The 18,106-nt window shown below is 39.3% G+C and overlaps 1 protein-coding gene across 7 annotated transcripts in view; it reads right to left on the bottom strand.

Moving 5' to 3' along the window:
- Positions 1–548: 548 nt before the first annotated feature.
- Positions 549–18,106, bottom strand: part of esrrga (estrogen-related receptor gamma a) — a 156,839-nt gene continuing 139,281 nt past the window's right edge. For all 7 annotated transcript variants that reach the window (XM_035910948.2, XM_087834026.1, XM_087833853.1 and 4 more), the window contains 3 exons: positions 10,854–10,960; positions 10,525–10,687; positions 549–6,236 (listed from right to left, as the gene is read on the bottom strand). In XM_035910948.2, coding sequence (XP_035766841.2) covers positions 5,992–6,236; positions 10,525–10,687; positions 10,854–10,960 — 515 coding nt within the window. In that variant the 3' untranslated portion in view covers positions 549–5,991. The remainder of the gene's footprint in view (positions 6,237–10,524; positions 10,688–10,853; positions 10,961–18,106) is intronic.

Raw genomic sequence — 18,106 nt, 5'->3', positions numbered from 1 at the left:
AGTCCTTATTGACATGACAGCAGACAGAACACACAGTTGCTGCAGATTTGTCGGCTGCAGATCCATGATGCAACACCACCAAAATGTTAGTGACACTGTGTGAATTGTAGCCTCAGTTTGCTGTTCTCAGTTGCATCTAGTGTGGTCTTCTGCTGCTGTAGTTTATCTACTTCAAGGCTGACTGTTCAGAGATGCTCTTTTGCATACCTTGGTCACAAGTTATGAGTAGTTATTTGAGTTACTGTTGCCTCCATATCAGCTTGAAGCCCAGGGAGCTGCGGTTCACTGGATATTTTTTTGGACTATTTTCTACAAACCCTAGAGAGGATTGTGTAGTAAAATCTCAATAAATATGCAGTTTCTAAAATACTCATATACCTGTCTGGTGCCCACCACCATGCCATGTAGAAATTCACTTAAATCAATCTTTCTTCCCTTATTCTGATGCTCGGCTGTCTACATGCTTAAATGCACATGCTGCTGTGTGTATAAAACAATCAAGGAACAGACACAAGATTAAGAATCAGGAATCAGACACAAGACAGATGTCAAAACTGGAAGCCTGGTTTTTAATTGATATTGCTCTACTGTAATAATCCTGAAAGGCATAGTCTGGAGTAACACATGTAATGTTTTAACCCATAGTAGTTTAAGTTACAGAATCATAGGTCTCTCTTTTTGCATTGAACAATATATACAATGTGAAATAAATACATTTACACGAATGGACATTATTGTTTGAGCACACTTGTATGATACACATCACAAAAATATACAGGTAATTGTTTGTCTTTTTTTTTTTCTCATTTAATGATGTGAAGCACATCTAAAACCTACAGACATGTTTTTAAATAACACTACAGGGACGTCTTTCATCAACTCTTCTTCACCACTCAAGGGTCTTTTTGTTCTTCCCTTTCATCCAAATGCTCCCAAACTTTCTCCCTTTCTTAAATATATTCTTCATGTTTGCAAATTCAGGCTGCAGGGTAAGCTGCAGCACGGATGGGGTTTGCACCTGGGGACTAAATACAACTAAATGATCATACACTGCAGAGTTGTAGATAAACACTGTTTATGTGCAATTTTCAGGGGCAGCCATGGAAAGTGGACAAACCTGCTTTGTTACTGTGGCTCAATAAGTCATCATTCTGTTCAAGCTAATCTACTGTTTACGTGAAGTGGTCGCAACTAATTGATCCACATTAGAGAAATAACTTATTAGAGCCCAAAGTGAAAACAGCTCAAATGTTTTGTACCAGTGGCTCTGCAAAAACCCAACTGCTCCTTCCTTCTCCTTGCCTTTCCTTTTTAACACTAATGACAGAATCATTCTAATAGATTATTTAGTATTTGGATCTATGACCCGACATGTGCAACACTTGCCTCATAATTGTACAGTCTTCAAAATATTGCTTTTTAACAAGAAGAAAAAATACAATAAAATCATATTGTGGCTATGAGCAGCAGATTACATCAAAACCTCTGGACTAAATACATAGTTTCCCTTCCAAATTTTTTTCCTGGTCAAATTTAGCATTCGTCATCTGAAATGACAGCAGTAAGCGAAATAAAATGGCATCATTGTGAATCACGTTCAATATGAATGTCAAACGTGGTTACTAACCAGATTCAGCTTTGCATTAATCACTTGAACATCTTTCTTAGTGAATTGTTTCAGGAGTACACACAATTTTTGGGCAACTGACAAAAAAATAAACAGCAACAGAAAACAAGAGTAAGAAAAAGAGCAGCTTTCTTCCATTTGTTGTATGTGGCATAATGTACAGTTGGTGGTAATGAATACCATCCTTTTTTCCAGGGGGACACTTTTCTATGTTACAATCAAAATACATATGTCGTTATGCAATTCGAAGCTTGACCATAAAAATATCGCGTATTCCTACTTGTGAAACCTTTTTTTCTGTATAATCATGTTTTTAAAAATGTGTTAAAACCTTTGTTGAACATTAGAATATTTGAAATCATGGTGTTTGCATCACAGCGTATTAAATTTATTTTAGCAGGTAGGGTAATCACATGTTATTTAAAGTTGGGGAAAATTTGAGTTTCAATATGAATTTTGCAAAACCTGGTGCCCCACAATGCAACGAATATATGGTAAAGAGCAGCAGTGAGTGCTAATTAAACATGTTTCTTAAAACATGTCTTTCCCATCAAGCTACACAGGTTTTTCACTGTCTATTGTAAAGCAAGGTATTTTCCAGGAAACAGGGACGAAAAAAAAATTGGTTTAGTATTTTCTCTTTTTGCCTGAAAACAGCAAAGATAATGACTTCGCTGAGCTGTATGGAAGGCAGTTATGTACAGCGAGTTTATCAAAAAAGAGTCACCTACAGTTCTGAATTACTCAAATGTCCTTTTCATTTCAGCTTTATTTAACCTAAAGATATACAATATACTGTTCAATCTACAGGAAAGTTACACAAATGATCCCTTTTTAAATACTTGTTAAGGTGTTTCTTCATTTAGATACTAAATATTTAATTATTTATGTATAGTTTGGTAAAGATGGATACTGTAATTTGATCCTGGTGGTCTAGTTAAATTTCTAGCAGAAGAGCCTTATATACGATTCGGTTCATTGTGAGAGAATCCGGTGCCCAGACCCCCGGCGGACTGATCCGACAGACAGACAGACAACATGGCTTCTACTCTACTCTGTGTTGTCTAAAGAAGAAGCACACAGCACAAGAACGGGAATCACCACAAGAAAAAGTACACAGCAACGCCTTAGAGGACTCATCAGAGGAGAAAAAAGTTCAAACATAAAAAAAAAGACCTAAAAGAAAAAGAGATGAACCAAAGAGAGATTTTTTCCTTGATAGAAAAAACAGCAAACATGAAACACACAGGTTGAACTACATTTTTTTTTCATTTTTTTTCCATTTTGTGTCCAATAAAATGTCTTATGTTAGAATTATAATCTGTATAATTTACAATATACAATGTTTAAGAAGGCTGAGAAAATACCCCTTACTAATAATACTGATGGCTGATACTGAAAGTGTGATGTTAGAGATCAACTACTTTTAAACTGCAGCACTCCTCAGCTGTGACAAGTTGCCATTTTATATTAGATTACGCTGTCATGTAAAATACACATTTTGGCATCCTTACTTGGCTTTAGAAAGTGCATAAATATATATATATATTTGAAAAAAAATCCATCAACTTTTTACCTGTTAAAGCTGTGATAACTCAACCACACTGTATGCAGTTTTACTTAACCATAAAATCAGTGTCTCTTTGTAAGACAGCTGCCTGTCAGCTCAGCGTTTCCATTTTTTGTCTAAAATTCAGAAAGTGTCAGAATTTTTAACAAGCAACATTACCTATTTTTTTTTTTTTTTTTTTACAAATGACAAGTTGACAAATCAATGTTAAATTATATAAATTACTGTTGTATTCAGCTGAGGTAATTAGCATCCCATGATCAATTTATACAGAAGCTGATTTAAATTACATAATACGGTAATTGTTGTACGTAGGCTAAAAGCTTTAATAATTTCAACTCCTCAAAAAAAATCAAGTGTTTCAGGAATATGGGGTAGTGAGGTAACAGGACATTTTGATTTTGCTAGCACCATTGTACCCCTCAGCAAAGATTTAAATTTAGTCAAGGTACTCTCATGGTCCCCACACTCAGTCACATGTCCAAAAGAATTGCACCTCAAGCCACAAACGAGAGAAAATTGTGTACTATCTAAGTGTTTTTTTCACTACAAGAATTGTCCTGGTTCAATCAGATCAAATGTCAATGCAAAAAAAGCCTGGTCACATGAAAGGTGCGGACTTCAGAAGGTGATAATTGCAAACTGGATGCTGGATCTTTTTGTTTTTATTTGCTTGTATTACTTCTCCCAGTTGCAACCTTTACACAGCTTTTAAGTGGATAGATTTCCTGGGTTGTATTTTTCTTCTTAACGGTCATGAAAGGAAATGCCCAGTGACTGTTATCTAATAGCTTATGGCAAGTTACACAGAGAGAAGGAGAAGCTACACATTCTCCTCCAAATCCTCATCTCCCTTTCTCCCGAATTTAAGACTGGCATGTAATGTTAATATTGCAGACTTAGTCCATATACACAAACCCCTCCTTGAAAACCACTATTGCTCAGAGTTTCTAAGATAAACGCTGATTTGTTAATACATTATTACTTGTTATATTTATATATATATATATATATATATGATAATTGCTGAAAGTGGTCAAGCTGATAGAAAAAAGGAAAGACATATTGATTGATTCAGTTTTAAGAAGACAATATTAATAACAAAAACAAAGCCATGTTATATGTCATATACAGGATGACAATTATTTACAACCCTAATATTGGTATCATCGCTAAGATTATTTTCAAGGTAGAAATTAAGAAAAAAGATCGAGGAGTTTTAAAGCAACAATACGTATTCTTCAGTCAGTTTTGTCAGCACACCTTTCCTTCTGGTTTGAATTGCGCCGAGTGACTGCGGCTCCCCCTACACTCCCTGAATGAGTCACAAGAATATCTCTGTACTGACGCAGGAGATGAGCTGGAAGTTGTGAACACAACGGGACGAGGAGGGTAATACAGAGGTGAGACTTTTGAGTTTTTGGAGTGTGGCTAATGAGCTTGGGTTGGACTACTAATGGCACGTTGATATACTTAAATCCCTACTGACTGGTATGTGAAGAGCTGCAAATCAGGGCCACAAAACTGCTAAAAATTGTTCAAATACATGTCTGAACACAAGAGGTGTTTTTCATTGATTATACACTATACACAGAATGTGAACTCAGCCCACATTTGTTTGTTAGCCACGTATCTTTGACAATTTTATGAAGTTTCAATCAAATTTTATTCTGTTGTTAGCAACTAAGAAGTCATATGTATACTTTTAAACTCTGCGAATTAATCACACCTCATGTGGTTAAAATATATGAAACAATTTTTAGCTTTGCCAAGTGAACAGACATTGATATTATGGCAAGACAGGTTTGAGAGGCCAGGATGACCAGTCGTCAGCAAATACAGCAAACAGTAAAGTTGTACTTGAAGCGGGGGAGTCATGGGAAACCAGGAAATTGAATTTAGGGAGAACCAGAAAGAGTTTAAAGCAGTTGTTTCCAATGCTTTTCCGTAAAACCTTAAGCGCTGCTGGTTTTCATAATACCCAGAAAACAATTTAATAATTACAGGAAGAGAGAACCAGCAGCACTCTTGAGGCCCAGGACTGAAAACCACTGGCAGATCAAAACAGAAATGGTTTTGGGTTATGACAGTAAAGTTTGCTGGCATCCTCTGAATGGATGATTCCATTCTTTGGCAGGGCAAATCTCCTCTTCTTTTCTTTCTGTCCATTGATTCAAATTTCATTGTACATGTACTTCAACAATAAATGTCATTAACACCTCCTAAGTGTTCGTTTTTTGTCCACTCGTCTTCTTCTTGAACGCTAAAAAACTCTGAGGGAAACAGGAGGGGGAAAGGAGACACGAGTGCAGTCTTACAGTCTCTCAGAGCTAAAATGAAGACTGTTCAGTGTCTTTTAAACGTGTCCTCATTTAAGCGTTTGTCATTAATAACATCCTAATTGTTATTAAATGCATAAGTGTTTGTCATCGTCAGTGTTTGGAGTCACTGCGAGAACTGTTAAGTTACTCTTAGCAAATATCGTCTTCCATTGATAAATGGGAGTTACACAGTCTGTCACCGTCTTCCTCCAAAAAAGATCATCACGTCAACACCCTTTTGTCAAAGACGTGGTGTTTCAAGTTCAGGTAAGAGGTCTGGATAGCGTCTATTTATAGGGAGATGTGTCAGCAGACAAACTTCATATTTCTGTGTGTGTGTGTGAGTGTGTGTGTGCATGTATCTGTGAGAGTGCGCGTAAAAGAGCAAGAGGTCATTCAAAGTTGATGTTCAGAGTTCGAGTTGAAGCCCAGGTGGATCAGACTCTAGCTGTCCTTCCATCTAGTCCCTGTCCTCAGACCTTGGCTTCCAGCAGCTCCAAAAAGAGTTTGTGCATTGGGACTTTGCCATCCTGCTTGATGCTGTAGAAGTGTTGCACAGCCTTGGTGGAGGTCTGGCGGAGCAAGGGGAGGGTCATGAGCAGCTTGCCTGCCCGACGGGGATCCTCCTGGTGCTGGGAAGCCTCGTAGTCCTGCAGGGCCTCGTGAAGCACATCCTGGAGCTTCTGTACTGCATCCACATCTTCAATATGCATTGAGTCTGGAGAAAGAGGACAGACAATGTATGACTAAAATTTTGAAGCATTTTGTATAATAATATCCACATCTACTGAACTGTATTTCAACCAAAGTGGGAAATGTGACATAATGATTTGTTGCTGTTGATAAAAAAAAGAAATGTTGCATGAAAAAGTGGACTTTTTTAAAGTAAGTCAAGCCTGCTAAAGTGCAGCAGATCCTGCAAAACTCTCCCACAACTCTCTGAGATGTTTTCAGCAGTGTAGATTTGTATCCGTGCCACCATTGTCTGCTGTGAGTCAGGGGAGAGAAGTGCTAAAGATTAAACTAAACATCTACGCAGAAACAAAGTGAAAATATTCCTGAGCATCGCAGGTGCAGGCTGAAAATACTATCAATATAAATTCTATCGACTCGTGATTTCCATGCCTACTGTAAAAAGTGCAGAAATACTTTGTGCATTTAGCAAAAACCTGATTTAGTGGCATTAAAGGAACAGTTACAAATGTAGCCCTATTCCTTAGCACTCTTAAACACACAAAGATTCAAAAAACAATCCAAAAACAGGGTTTATATATTCCCTTTATTCCCTCCCTTCAAAGTGCAGATCTGTGGGAGTGATGAATGGCCAGACAAAGAGACAAGTGGGTGGAGAAAAAAACAGACAGACTTGTAGAATGATCAAGAGATGAAGGAACACATCAGAGTTTGTGTGTGTCTGTGTGTGTAGGGGGTGATATGGTGGTGCTGGAGGGAGTTGAAGGAGTATGTGGTTGCACACATCTGTAATCTCTCTTTGAGCTGGCATGTAAGGTGTGTTTTAGCAGTGGCAGTAAAGCCCGATGATGTCCCTCAATAATAATGCTCCATATTGCCCCTAAGGGAGGCAAGGTCTTAATGTGAGCTGGCCTTTAGCTCCCAACCTCCGATCAATGTCTACGATCAATGGCTACATGCATGTTAAATAATAATCACAAGACAACTATTGATAGCTCGCTCCCCCACTCACCTACCAACAACACCACCCCCACACACACCTACAAAACATTTGATTTGCTTAGACATATGATTGGGTGTGTAAAGACACACACAGACATTGCAGGTGTGGACAGAAAGGATGACACAGTCTGATGCCTTCTCTCCATGTAAGCTCTGTCAGCTGCGTGGAGTTCTACATTAACACAGTATGATCTTTTGTAATGACCTTCTAAGTCCACTGTGTGCCATACACTTCAGATTTTTATATGTTTACATTTTACATCTGTAAAGTCAGTTATACAAGTGGTTAAACTACATGCATATACTCCTAAGCAGAAGCATTTTAGCCGTTTGGAGGTCTCGTGTTGTGTATGTGCTTTTGTTGCCTGCCATTGGTGGAAGCTTTTAGTGAAGGATATTGCAGTTCAACCAAATACTTCCCACTGGGTACTTGTTAAACACACTAGCTTTCCCAGGCACACATGCACACATCCACGTGCACAGATGGGAATTGGAACAAGTATGAAATATATAAATTATATTGTTCAGAGAAATAAAATCAACATAAAATGTGCCTGCAAAGCCACATACACACAGATGTGCACACAATTGGACTAGCACAATCAAATACACTGAGCTGGATCTATCGAGTATAATGCATGCATCAGTATGCAGGACCAGACTGGTCAGTGGGCTGGATTCTGTGAGGATCAATAGAAAATTCAGCTTCTATTGGTCCTCAGATATTCTACTTGTGGTCCACTGGTCTGAATCTTTTACAAACTTTTCTCTGTGATGATATTTTCCTTAGTGGTTAACGGTATTGATGAGGCAGGGGAACGAAGTTTAAGGTTAAGTTGATATTTCTTTTTGTATATACAGAATATGACCATATATTTAACTTTTACTTATACAGTACCACTTTGTAAATATAGACTTATTCCATAAAGTCACATTCATACAGAAGTTTTTTCACTCCGTATGACATTAGTGTTGAATGCTAATGTCATACAGAATGGAGGAGGAAACCCCCCCCCCCCCCCCCAACCTTTTCTTCTTTTTTTTTTGAATTTGTAATAGCCTGTGCAGTGAATAGGCAGAAGCTAAACTGCAGTTTAATGAGTTTCACGTTGTTTTTGATTAGCATTGTGTGTTTAGTATTTAAGCTGGTAGACATGGCTTCTGCCTGTGCTGTGACCCGCAGTAAACTCACAAGTAAAACAGCAGACGTTAATGAGCACAAGTACATAAGGCTGTTAAAACGAACATGTTAACATGGAACTCACAATTCACAGTCGCACATAAATGAATCACACACACACACACACACACAATCACATACCCCCACACGTGCCTCCTGTTTCCCATGGCTAGTTTAGCTTTCTTTACATGTGGGGCACGTTTGCTAACATTTCTTAAGGCTTGGCTTCATTAATGCACAATTAGCATCCTGTGAATTAATTAGTGTCAGTGCCCTTCAAAATGCTAATGCTAGCATTCTGTTGTCTTGAAGAGCATTTCGAGAGTCTGGGCAATGATACAAAGTTCTTATTTGGCTGTCAGCTATTTCAATTTCAATTAGTTAAAAGAATGACGATTTCAAATGTGAATTTTCTTAAGAGCGATGTCTGCTTTTGACAGAGTTTACTAACCTGACATTTCCATCATAATGAAGAGCATGCTGTAGCTGGCCGTTTACATGGCCAGGAAATTCACGTCATGCCAGTGTCAAAATGGAACATTAAGAAAACAAAAAGGCAATTACAAAAATAAACCAAAGGTATGCGTTGATAAAATCCTATGCAAACAATGAGCCTTTACATGTAGAGGAACAGTTCAAAATATTATAGCTGAATATAAAGCCCCGCGATTTTGGCTCACTGGTGCACGCAAGCCTGTACCTCTGTATCTTTTTAATTTACCACACGTTTTTTTTCTTGGTCTTAAATGTTCATTCTAATGAATTCATTCTGCAATTTGTGTGTTTCTTAGGTCAGAAAAAGGTTTAGAAAAATTTAAAAAACACAGAAATTACTACTTTATATTTTAAATTTCAAACAGCAACAACTGAATTATTGTTTGTCAAATCTGCTGAGGAAAAATACAAAAAAGCTAAATTGAGTTTCTCTTTCGTTTGTTCCGCTATATAAAATGAAAAAGATGTTTTCTTGGACTTTGACGGTATTTTGTGATATATAATAGATGGGAGCATTAAATTAATATGGAAAATAAAGAATATCGCTGAATGAGCCATTGTGACTAATGTCAGCACCATTTCCTTTTGTAAAACAATGAAATGTTGTTACTATTAGATTTTCCTGTCCATGTACTGGATGTTTGCCAAATAATAATGATTCTTAACTCTGTTGTCCAGCTGAAATAACCAATAAATTTCCTTAACTTCCAGTAAGCAGTATTCAAAGAATAACTGAAACACATACATGGATGGACACAAATGCACAAACACACAAGCAGCGGCAAGAGATTGATTGTCACACAAAGCCCACAGGAACAACATGTCAATATTTTCTGCATGTGCAGAGCAGTATCTAAGTATGTGTGTAAGCAAACATTTTTCAATGGCACACACAAATGTTTCACTGAGTGCTAATAACCAGATGTATGTTTTTTGAAAGTTTAGGAACATTTATGGATGTAAATATGTGTATGCGTGCCTTTAAAGTGGCACAACCAGAACAAAAGGCCCCTCCCTCCTTATTCAAAGCTCTCCCGTTGCATTCTCCCATTTAAACACATTGTATTGACAGCTCCCCCCTTGTAATTAAAGAGTACTGAAGAGCTGGCCAGCTTCCAAGACAAAGTTCAAAAGACGGGTCATGGGAGGAAGAAGGCGTGTGTGTGTGCGAGAGAGTGCGTGTGTGTGCGCGTGTGTCAGTCAGCTGTCGATGCAGCTGGACACATCAGAGAGGGGGCCTTATCGACAGATTTTGGGTTCTAATGATTTCACCTTATTTAACAGGCATCTGAAGAGACGACTATGCTAATTGCAAAAAGGATTGGCACGTTGTGTTGTGGTGAGGTTCAACTTAAAAACACGTTTTTATTTTTGCACTGAGCATGTGTTTTTCTATGTATGCATACAGTATTTGACACACTTTTGACTAGTAGAGTATGCGTTAACATGGTTGTGTCACAGTTGTGTCACAGTTGTGTCACAGCTGTGTGTTTGTTTGAATGCAGAAATCGGTCCTCTGATAGTTCAGCTCAAATGAGCCCCATGGGATTGGGAATCCTAGTATTAACTCTTCCACCAGTAAAACACAAATGTGGAGACAGACAAAAATATCAGCTGAGAGTGAACAAATTCCAACCTGAGTTAGCCAAAGCAATGGCCTTGAGAGTGACAAATTCCTCCTTCTCTAGTTTCATAGATTTATATTTCTTGACCAGCTGAAGGATGGCATTGTTCAGGTCCAGAAGTCCAGCTAATTTCGACTGGTCCTCGTCCATTATGTAGTCCTCAGCATACACCAACTACAAAGAGACAAAACAGAAGAACTGGATTTAGTGGCATGTTCTTGAATGTCCACTTGAGAATGACTCCAAAAGTAAGTCGGTCCCTTTGGATAGATTGCATTACGGTTTAGAGTTATGCATTACGAGAGGTGGCCACTTGAGACCAAGAAACAAACAGGCTTACCTTGTCTTCAAAGGGCAGTGAACGGTAGACAACGCGTAGGATCAGGATTTCCATCCATGCACTCTGTAGGAGACTCATCTGGTCTGCCAGAGACAGCGTGGAAAAACCTTTTAAACATTGAGACAAAAAGAAAAGCAAGAGCATAGATTGTTAATTTAATTTTTCCACCCGAACAAACCAAAGAGTTAAGGAGTCTATCTTTCAGAAAGAAAATAAAATTCAGTAAATATAACCTTTGCAAAGAGGAAAATGCATCCTGTGTGTTTTTCTAACGTGGGTTTTGTTTTGGGATTTTTTTTTTTAAAGCAGAACTAACTCAAAAGCAATAAAACAGCTGTGTTTAAAAGGTGTTTGAGCTAGTATAACGTTCAAGACTCTGCTTCACTCCCTTCTTGGCCAACCTCAATCCATCCACTTGACTAGAGTTCTCCACCTCCTCTCCTCTTCCTCCTCTTCCTCTTATGCCCAGGGCTATTCTCTGGGGAAAGGCGGGCCTTATCTTTCCCTGCCACAACTTCCATGGATCAATGCTGGCCATCGCTGTTACGCCGCTCAAATACACACACACTAACTGCTGCTGTGGCCTCAAAACTCCTGCTTTCTTCGGTGTCAATCCATGTCTGCCTATTTGCCTATGTCTACGTATATCTGTCTGTCTCCTTTTTACCTATCAGTGTCTGTCTATGACTGTGAACCTCTTTTCACCTTTCTTTCCTTCACTCATTTCTTTTCAGACAGTGAGTACACACTGTTTCAGTCATTCCGATTCATATTTTTGCTTGATGCTTTTTGATTGCGATGTTTTTGCTTCCTCATGCCATATCTCTTGATTACACTCACTTCACTTGCGGTCCATCCCTCTTAGTCTTTCTCTTTCTGTCTGTCTCTTTAATGGAACACCTGCCTGCTCACACCTTTCTTCGCAGCTGTCCTCTCCTCACACACCTGTCCATTCACACCTGCCTGTCTGCCTGTGTGTGTGTGTGTGTTTGTGAGCGTGAGCCTTCATAGGCAAGGCAAAGACAGTTTGCCATGCAAGCACACCTGTCAGACCTCGCTGCAGCCCTCCACTGTGTGTTTGTGTATGTGTGTTGGAGTGAAGCATCATGCCAGGAGAAGCAGGCAGATGCGAAGGAAGCTATTTCTTCAGTAACATCTGCTGCGAAGAGCCTCCTCTTGAGATGTTAGGTGCGCCAGAGTGTGTGTTGGTATTTTGCACATGCATGTACATTAGGGGCTCTTATCTCACAGTTTGTTGATTGGTAATGGCAGGCGTCTCATTATGTCCAGGTTGCAGGCTATTGTTGTTTGTAATGCGCTCTAATTCATTCAATCTAAAACTGTTAACATTTCTTAACACACACTTCATATCGCATACACAAAAACATGAACGCATAGAAACAAACTGGAAAGAATCCAAATGTGTATGATTGATACACACACACACATGTGCACACACTCTTACGTGCACACTCACACACGGCACAGTGAAGGGAGCAGTATCACTGCCAACTGGCAGTGTCTTCTTCTACTTAATGAAATCATCAGAAGGGATTAGAGGTGAATTTCTTAAGGGGGGGTCTTCGTGCACACACACACACACGCACACACACACACACCTTATTCACAGAGGCAGATGTCTTTAGGGGGTACTTAGGACTTCACCACTCATTGTGGGCTGGGGAAATATGCACTGGCATTGCTAAAATTAACACACATACACTTATTGAATCTGTTCAACCCTGGGGTCAAGTGAAGAGAAGGCGAGATGAGTGAGGGGTTAATATCATTTAATGGTGTCACTGGTTGTGGGTTTTAAATTGTCTTTGTGTGTGTTTTCGGCACTCAGGTGTTCAGGGCAGAACTAAGATTTCCATCAATTTGCGCACTTCCCTCTGGTGGCATCTGGTCCAGGACCAACAGGAGCACACAAGGCTCAAGAAGTGGGCACATACATACAAATGCAAGAATACAAACTGAATCACATATACACAAATATACATTTACCGTCTATGTCAACTTCATATGGAAAGTGTCTGTATAAGTGTCTGTATATTAACAGTGCTGTTTGCAAAGTCCTCTATCATCCTAATTATAAATAAGGTGTACAGATGTGTGCAACACACACACACACACACACACACACACACACACACACACACACACACACACACACACACAGGAAACACCAATAATTAAAACCACAGTGATTAATTTATTGAGCTGAAAGTGCAGCTTTTCTTATTGAGGCACATCAATGATTTTTATCAGGATGGTGTCTGCGTGTGTGAGCAGATTTGTGCAGTGTGTGAAATTTTTTTTTTGTCCTTGTGTGAATATATGTGTGCTTAAACTGCACATTTGTACATAACTCATCAGCATATTTGCATTCCGTGTGTATGCATACATTCCCATACATGTTTCCACGGGACTCTGCATGCGTATCTCTGTCTGTGTTTGTGTGTGTACGTGGGTGTGTGTACCTCTCCCTCTTCCCTCCCCACCAGCCTGTCTGCGCCGTTCAGCCATCCAATGCCTCTTATCTGTCTGATTAATAGGCGGCCGGCTTCAGGACAAATTAATTAACAGATAACGCCATCTTTCCCTTCTTCCCTTCCTACATTCCTCCCCTCCTTCTCATGAAGCAATCGATACAACAGAAGAAAAGAAACATCAATGGGAATTTAGTGCTGATGATGGAGAGAGAGAGAGAGATATTGATGGGAAGAGAGAGAGAGAGGGAGAGAGAGAGTGTATCAGAAAGAGTGAGTTGGAGGAGAGAAGAAAGTAAAAGGGGGTGAGTTGTTAGAAAGAAGGGCGGCAGTGGGAGGGGTGGAGACCTTTCTTTCATACCTGTGATTTCACTTGACAAAAGTAGGTTTCTTATTTGGTTCTAATTACATTTCCTTTCTGCCCATTGTTGATAAGGCATCTCATACTGTGTGAGTTAGCATGAGTGTGTTTGTGTCGATGTTGTTTGTCGTTTGCAACAAAGTTGAAATATTTGCCTAAAAAATATCGGCAAGAACTTCAAACAGCACCGTATAAAATTATTACTGGATAACTGCTTGCATCTGGTAACAGCAAGCTTTGGGCTGGATATTAATCTTATCTATAGTTAGTATTTGTGTTTAGGTGGTCTGCTAAAATAGAACAAACCTATGACGGTACAGATGCACGTATGTGTGTGCACTGACAGAAAGAGGCTACAGTGCAGTCATGCAAACTTAACCTCTACCTCTTGCTTGTGCACTCTTTCCTTTTCCCTTTTCTCTATCAGATCCCCACATAAAAAACAAACACACCCACAAACACACGTCGATTCCCTAGCCACCCTGCGGCCTGTTTGTCTGCCAAATGAGTCCTGACTGCACGTTTACACCCGAGACTGCACAACAGTCTAACACAGACACACACACACATGAGATACCCCTCTCTCATGCCCCAGTTGCTCCACAGATGCACACGAACACACATATCTAAGAGGCCTATATTTGTTTTCGCATGGTTACAGGGCAAATGGAAACCAGTGAGAAGAGACTGTGACGCTTATGGGTGCCCATATACTTGTGTATATACACCGAGAAGTGAGAAGTGTACGCGCATATGAGTCGGTGTATTTGTATGACGACGGCAATGTACATCTTCAACAGCTGAAGTATCAACACGCCTATTCTCCGCGCCTGTATTCTGACAGGTGTGAAAACCGGTTGTGATGGTGATCTGGTAACCAGTTATTAACGCATGACTAGTATTCACATCCTGTAACCCAGGTTAACCTCTTTAGCCCCAAGCCTAACTGATCTCCTGCCTTTTGCCCCCATATCAGGGGCTGTTGGGGCTTAAGAGGTTAAATGGGACACTTTCCATTTAAGTGGCAGTGTCTTGATTTTTTTTTTGTGTGTGTGTCTTTTTGTCCATAGAAGCAAAACAGGCGAACAATTTTGAGCTCTAATCAAGCAGACTTAATAGCTTGAATATATAATGTAGTTTTGAAAGGTTCTCTGACAATTCTTTTACATTTTTTAAAGATCATTTTGTGTGGGGCTCCACTTTGAATAATATCTGCATAATTAATACAAAAAAAATACATATAAAACAAGTTTATTGTTGAATTAACTTGATTTTATTTTCTAAATTGAGCATAAGAGGGTCTGTGTCCTGGTGAGAATGAATAGATTTAAAGCCCTGGACAAAATAGGCCAAGTTGCAGACCAGCTGTGTGTATTACTTAAATATTGACCAGGAGGACCAGGTGTATTTTATACACATCACCTGAGAATTATAGAATGATTGAATATGGAAACTAATTTAACTCTTCTCAAGTGTTGTCATGTAAAATGAAAGTCAGTTTTCCTTAAAATTTCTGACTTTCTTTCAAAAATAGTTCATGCTGGCGAATATTTGAGTGCTCTGGTATCAGAATGTCTTTTAAAAAGTCCCATTGGGTTACAAATAGCTGGCAAATACTGTCACACATACCGTTGTCCTTCTGTAGTCTTGTAGTGGCCCTTGAATGTGCTTAACACTTGCTTATTGTGATACAAATGATCCTTTTAAATCATTGCCTCAGGACAAATTTAAAAGGAAACATCCATGTTATAGAAACAATTCACAGACTTAAGAAAACTGCCTTCAAGTTGCAAAAAGTGTTTCCCTGCAATTAGGGAGTCATGACCTAAAGCTCATCATTTCAACAAGAAAACCCAAATGATGTAACACCAGTATAGACAATGTGCTCTCCAACACTGGAGCAACAGTGTAAACCTGTGCAAAACAAAGAGAAGGTCACGTAAAATAAAAAAAAAAAGTTATCTTATTAACTGCTGAAAATTGGAGACATAGTTATTTCTTTTCAAAAAGACTGCCAAATTGTGCATATTCGCCATAATCTGACATAGTGTAGCGAATCTTTCTTGAGCGAGAACTGCGTTGCTAACTGTTTTCTGTTACCAACAAGTTGTGCTTTGTTGGTGACAAGGGAATAGTGGATTGTCTATGTTCAGTATGTGCACGTATTGTGTTCTGCAGGGGACAGATTTAAGCCTACTGGCCCACTGAGATAGAGATTGCATGAGGACACGTGAAGTTTCCAACAGTTACCAGCACATCGCTACCCTGCGTGTGTGTGTTGTTCTGTATGCACACTGTGTTACGTGGCTCCCGTGCGCTCACTCATTCCACTTTCTGTATGTGTTTGTGTTTAAATGTGTGCACATTGTTGCATGCTGTGCAATGCAAGTGCTCCCTTGTGGTGCTTTGTACGTGTGCGTTTGTGTGTGTGCGTGCGCACATCTCAAACTGTTCGGTACCATACGGCCAGACGCCGGCCAAAATGAACACGGACCCCCTGTGATGGCTTTGGCCAAGCTGAAACAACACACACAAGATATACGCACACGAGATACACACTGGCAAATGCTGTCACACACACACACAAATGAACACACATCCACCAGCTGACCCAATTACACAGAGATGCGCAACGAGATGGAAACAAATCTACCCAGAGAACCAGCTAATTTAGAGGGGCTTAAAGACACACTCGCACACAGGACACATACTCACCTACACACATATGTGTCCGGCTATTTGGACTATCAAAACATCATGTTTAGCTATGACATTATATGGAAGCGCAATTTAAGCGCACAAGTCAAGCCATATCTTACACTGTCAAAATTATGTCACTGCATCAAACTCGTGTGGTAGTTTAAATCCATGCCTGCCCAGAATCACATTGTCTGTAATGTAACTGCAATGAAGAATTCATGATTCCAAATTGAAGTTCACATTTGACCTTTTCAATATAAAATATAAATATAAAATGTGATATTAGTGTATGAATTCTTAAGTTACTTAAGTATCTGTTTTTCTGGAGCTTGCAGTGACCTTGACCTTTCAACTCTCAGCTCTAATAAGCTTGTGACGTTCAGGTGATGGTTGCTGCAAAATGTGAAAAAAATTCCCTGCAACTGTTATTGGTGCCTTCACAGCAGGTTACATATGGATCGAGCGCTCGAAGTGTGCATTGATAACAAGCCACCTCATATCTTTATCCCATAACAACCAACATTCAAAAGTTGTAAAAACTAAAAACGACAACAAAAAAACCTTTTCACCTAAACCTCAGTCAGCTAAGCTTGATCCAAATTATTTGAATCCAAAACTTTGGACCTTGCATAACAAGATTTCAATGCTCCTATACAAGCAGCAATAAAAGTGCTTAATGTTCTTCAGGAGGACACAAAATGCCACGTTTTTCCTCTTCTTTTTCTTCTTCTTTTTCTTAAACCATTGAACAATTTGCCAGCTCTGTGGTGCTCTTTTTATACAGAGTCATGCTACTGTCCTGTTCTGAATTAAGTAGATAAGCTGTGAAATAATCCACCAAATGTGTGTGTGTGTGTGTTGTTATAATACAGAAATGTTCCTTCCTTTCTTGTGACTGGTATCAAATTCAACCTGACCATACATATGTGGAAAAAAAGGATCTGTTCTATTCTTTGTAGTATTTTTCAATTAAAACACTGTTAAAAAGGGTTTAGAGACTTAAAAATGACAATACTGAAGGAAATATTCATAGCATTCATTATTTCTTTTGTTTCTTTCATGTTTTGCTGAATACTATGTGAGATTGAGGCTCAATTTTGTTAACAATGAAGAATTAAATGCCATAAATGCCATATTTTATCTGTATTTGATTTCAACATTTAGTATATGGTATTTAAGATACATATATTGCGCACAAAATCATTTTACCTTTACTTTCATGCCCTGTCAGGCTGTAGGCTAAAATATCTTTTTCTGTTTCTTTCTCCTTCCTTACTCCCCCTCTCTTTTCCCCCTCCTTTCTCCGTGTGGCCTGGGGGAGAGACTAGAGCAGTCATAGGGTTGCGGTAGCCTCTAATCAGTGTGAACAGCCAGCTAATTACCAAACCCTCAGCCCTGCCTGACTGTTAATTGCATACATTAGACACCATCAGCAGCACTGCAAGATTAACACTTAAAATCTTACCATTGCTGTAGTGGAGATGAGTGTCGTGAGCGTGTGTATGTGTGTGGTGCGAGCTGCCTCTGTGGTTGCGGGTGCTAATATTTAACACTTAATTAGACCCAAAATGGAAATGCTGCAACACAGAGATGGTTGTCGAGTGTTATAGCTGTTGCCGTGGTTGGGGGTGCTTGGGTGGGGGCAGCTGGTCGTCGAGGGCAACCCCAAGTCTCAGTGGAGACGACAGATGGAGTGACAT

This window comes from Neolamprologus brichardi, chromosome 1 (assembly GCF_056152115.1).
Source record: "Neolamprologus brichardi isolate AB-2024 chromosome 1, ASM5615211v1, whole genome shotgun sequence".
Classification (NCBI taxonomy): Eukaryota; Metazoa; Chordata; class Actinopteri; order Cichliformes; family Cichlidae; genus Neolamprologus; species Neolamprologus brichardi.
The sequence above is the reverse complement of the archived record's forward strand: the minus strand, read 5'-3'. Positions and strand labels throughout refer to the sequence as shown.